The sequence below is a fragment of the Fulmarus glacialis genome, unplaced genomic scaffold, assembly GCF_000690835.1.
Source record: "Fulmarus glacialis isolate BGI_N327 unplaced genomic scaffold, ASM69083v1 scaffold28251, whole genome shotgun sequence".
NCBI lineage: Eukaryota > Metazoa > Chordata > Aves > Procellariiformes > Procellariidae > Fulmarus > Fulmarus glacialis.
Genome location: NW_009192577.1, coordinates 1 through 4527, shown reverse-complemented (window position 1 = coordinate 4527; position 4527 = coordinate 1). Strand labels below are relative to the sequence as shown.

Here is a 4527-nt window from a genome sequence, read left to right as displayed (position 1 = left end):
CCCCCCCCCCGCGCCCCCACCGCAGCACGTGTCGCGGAAGAAGGCTCCGTCGGTCACTAGACACACACTGCCAAGGCCACTGAACTCAAAAGAAATAATCAAAACGGTGAAAAGTGTTTGTGTTGCAAGTGCTGGGGAGATAGCCCCTGGCCCGCAGCAAGTCCTGCCCCACGTCCGCACAGGCAGCCCGGGAGGTCAGCCCGCGCTGGGAGCAGGGGGAAGCTGCCTCCCCCTCTCCCCTTCCCTCTGCTCAGCACAGCCCAAAGCAGCAGCTCTGCATGCCTTAAAATTCCCTTTAAAAGTGGTGAACCAGAGCTGCCCCACTGCAGCGGGACCAGCTGCCCGCTCCTGGCCGCACACAGCACAGCTCGGCGCCGCCGGACCCGGCAGCTGCACGGCACTCATTTACAGCCTGCGTCAGGAAGGTTAAAGTTCCTCCTCGTGAGAGCCAAAGGAAACTCAATCTCCTTCCCAGTGAGCTTCCCATCAACCCAGCAGGCTCAGCAGTGCCTGGGAGTCATAGAGGAGAAGGGGCACAGCACACTTCAGCCCCGGGGGAAGGCTCCGAGGGACAAGCAGCCACGTTTCCGCACGAGCAGTGGGAGGAGAGGGGAGGCTGCAGTGCCCTGGAAGCAGCCCCCACTCATGCAGCTCAGTACCACGCTCCGCAGGCACAGAGCAGATGCAGCAAGATGGGGACAGCGGAGAGGAAATGGCAGCAGATATCCAGGGGACGAGCCACAGCCAGCGCAGGCAGACATGCTCTCAGGATGGTTTAGCACTTACTGTCACACCCATCCGGCTGGGGGACATGTGGGGACGAGGCTGTGGCCACCACAGCTACGAGCCCAGGGGCGGAAGCTGCTGCGATCCGCTCCCAGCTGCTGGACACGGGGCAGGGACTGGATAACCATTTCCAGACCACAGCAGCCAGAGATGGGGAACGCGTGGATTTACAGGCGCGCAGCCAGGGGCTTGCGCAGGGCAGGACGAGCGTTTCAAAGGTCACTTTGTGGTACAGAGCTCCAGGGAGGTTTGGCCCGGCAGGACAAGGAGCTAGCGATCGGCAAGGTGAAGTCTGCAAACAGGGCACCCAGCTATGGCTCGGGAAGGTCACTGCGAGGGAAGAGATGCCACGGCGTAACCTCCCCTTCCTGCAAGGCACTAACCTTCCAAGAAACACCACAGCCGGGAAAACAACCCTTCCCAAACCGCTGCGAGAGGAAGGCAGCCCCGTGGGGAACTCCCTGTTCCTTGTAAACAGCTCCTTGCTGCGGGCCCCGAGGAAAACACAGCCCGCAGCTCGGAGACCCGGTCTAAAACAGATAACAGAAGTGTGCTACGCACGGAGGAGAGCCAGGAGAGCAGCACCCCAGAAGACACCGCAGCCCGCCTCCAGAAGGATTCATTCAGTGTTAGATCAGGAGCGGGACGCTGCGTCATGGGACGCTGCCAGAAACCAGCAGCAACCCTCAAATGAAAAACACCCTGAAATCAGAACCAGCAAAGCGTTCCTCAAGCCCAGAGAGAGGCCGTCTCCACTCAGAAACCCCCTGCCGGGATCACTGCCCGCTCTGGGAAAAGTCGTCACCATCACACCCCAAAAGAAGAGTCCAAACGCCGGCAGGCAGGGCTGGGGACGTGCCGCTGGAGGAGGGGACGGCCGACTCCAGCTGGCCGGTGGGTCAGAGCAAGGATGTAGCAGAGGTGGGGAAGGAGTCCCGGGCCCCTCCACCCCACACGCCATACCACCAGTGCGGGGCAGCAGTCCGCAGGGGCAACAGGGGACCTTAATTCCGCAAGGCAGCCAACCTGGAAGGGAGAGCACGAGAGGGAACCGACGTGAGAGCAGCAGGAAACTGCCACGACTCAGGAGGACCCTTCAGCCAGCGCGTGCAGGGAACGTCTCTGCCCAGAAACCTCCCTCCCACGCAGAGGTGCAAGAAATCTGCCCTGCAGCACGCAGGCACGGCTGCCTGGGGGTAGTGTGGAGCGTCCGTCATTAATGCAGGCAAGGTACAGCAGAGAAGGGGATCCTGGCTTCTCTTCTGGGTGCCTCGCCACTGCAGCCCGCCTGCTCCCTCTCCCAGGGCCGTCCCCAGCTCCCGGGGCAGCACGCCGCAGCCTCGGGGCTGTCCCCAGATGGACGCCAGTGGCGGCTGCGTGGGGAGCAGCAGGGAGGAACCGGGGAGAGGAAGCTCATTAGCTTCTCCTGGGGCAGTTCCAGGGAGACAGCCTGTTCCCGGAGCTGTTTGAAGGTCGGCACCAAGAGTTCCCAGAGCAGCAGCAGCTGCGTGAGGGCGAGCGCAGAGCAGGGGGAGACTGTTCTGCACCGATGAAAGGTCGCCGCCGAGAAGCTCGCCGCCAAAAGCCACCCCCAGGCCCAAAGTGGTGCCACAGCCCTGACCGGCCACCTCGCCTGCCTGCGCAGGGTACCTCGGGGACTGACGGGCTCTGGCCTGCCTGAGCGTGAGAGAGGGGGCTCAGCACCCACTCGGCCTGCCGGGCTGGGCTAACTCATTCCCTTCCTGCTGGTGAGGGATCCCTGGGAAGGATTCAAACTGCCTCGACACAAGGCAAAGGACCCAGGAGAGAACAAACCTCCGCGACAGCTGGTCTTCCTGGGTACGGACCGAGCTCTCCCCCACTGCCGAAGCCCCCTCGGGGAGCTGGTTGAGCTGGTCCATGATCTCCAGGCCATTCTCCTCTGCGATCTGGACGATGAGGCTGTCCACCTGCTCCTGCGGCGTGGTCAGCGTGGTGGCGGAGCTCATGGAGTCCTCCATGACCTGCGACAGAGACGGCCTGTCACCCTGGCCCCGCAGGCAAAGCCACTCGGCCCAGCCCGGCTTCTTCCCCCAAAGAACCGGCTGCAGATCCCACATCGCCACCGGCCCCCTCAGCCTGACAGCAGGGCTACAGCGGAGGGGCGCAAGGTCCGGTTCTGCCACAGACCCCCTCGGAGTAACAGCTAGCTACGGACACAGGGACAGCTACCCTCCCTCTTCTCCCCGTCTGCCGCGTTCGCCTCTTTGCACGGCAAACTCCTTCCCTGTCAGGCAGCAGAGACTCGTCTTCCCCAACATCTCTCATATCTCTCAAATGTAGAGAACAGAACCGTGTGAACAGCTCAGGGGTTGCCTACACTGGAGGCTGGAGTCCCTGAGCGGAACAGAGCACTGCTGTGGAAGCCCAAGTTACAGCTGGGACCCAGCTCTCTCCCGGGAGGTAGCATGTTACGGTTCACAGACCCCGCACGAGACAAGCCCACCCTCCCAAACCCAGCAGCTCCCAGCCCTCCAGACCCCTCAGAGGCCACCAGCACTTACCGATGTATGAACATCCAAATTCTGAACCTGCTGCTCGAATTTATCCATCACCGCAGACACCTTCTGCAGGTCCATGGAGCTCAGAGCCTTGTCCAAGGCCTTGGTCACCTGCGCCATGTTTTTCGTCACCTGCAAGAAGAGATGGCTTCATGGATGCTCTCCAAAAGCAAGGTACATCACTGCTGAGAGTACCCTGGGCCGTGCTCCCGGCAGGACGGGTCCCAGCCCACCACCCTCATACACGCCGTGAGGCAGGAGGCTCCAGGAACGAGCCTCTCCCTCTGTGCAGCCACAGGTTAAGGATTTAATCCCAGCCCCCAGTGAGGCAGCCCCGCTGCGAGGCCTTCCCAGATGGGCTCTTCGCTGCACCAGAGCAAGGGGCTCTGAGCTAACTATGAAGCTTGGCGGGATCCTTTCTGGGGACAGGGAAGTCCGAGGTGGTTCGAGGCAGTGAGAGGGGACGAGCCAAGGTTCGCTCTCTGCAGGGCACAGAGCGGTCTCAAAGCCCCATGCCCACACAGAAGCTCTTACCCCCTTCATCGTCACTGCTGTCTGGACCTTGGAGGCCACTGCATCCACTCGGGAAGACATGCGGAGCCAGTTAAGCCCCTCGTTCTTCTTGCGGATGGCATTCTCTGCATAGACACGAGCGCACTCCACGTTCTTCTGCTGAAGGGCCTGGAAGGGCAAAGGGCAACCGTTTGCACAGAGAATCCACCGCAGGTTTATACACAAGCGCGCTCCATTTCTGCCTGACAGGTTTCCAGCAGGAAACGGCTCTCCCGTCACCCTCAAAACGCCGAGCGGGCCCTTGAATGGGAATTACATCCCCCCTCAGCATCGCAGGGATGCGCCACATCCACCCGGCAGATTCGAGAGCTGAGGGTGGGACTCAAAACCCTTGGAGGTTGAGCCGGGCCGGGGGAGGGGACCCTGCCCCTTTCCCCAGTCCCTTGGTGGAACGCACTCGGTGAGGCACGGCAGGATCCACAGCCACCTAGCACAGTGCCCGGGCTGGCAGCGCCAGCCCAGCAGCTCCGTGCGCCGGGCGAGCTCCCACCCACCTTTTTGACTTTGGCTTGCTCGGCCTTGGAGTCTTTCTCAGCTTTTTTGGCGAGCTTCTCCAGCTGCTTCGCTGTGAACTGTGGAGAAAGCAACGGGTTAGGGCCAGGATACAATGGTGCAGAACCAGGGACCT

The 4527-nt window shown here is 61.9% G+C and overlaps 1 protein-coding gene across 1 annotated transcript; it reads right to left on the bottom strand.

Moving 5' to 3' along the window:
* Positions 1-1682: 1682 nt before the first annotated feature.
* CHMP1A (charged multivesicular body protein 1A) lies at positions 1683-4477 on the bottom strand (the record flags this gene model as incomplete). Its single annotated transcript, XM_009587135.1, has 5 exons — positions 1683-1812; positions 2602-2789; positions 3330-3458; positions 3861-4007; positions 4394-4477. Coding segments are annotated over 5 exons (570 nt in total), but the record flags the coding sequence as incomplete, so codon positions are not given.
* Between the last annotated feature and the right edge of the window lie 50 nt (positions 4478-4527).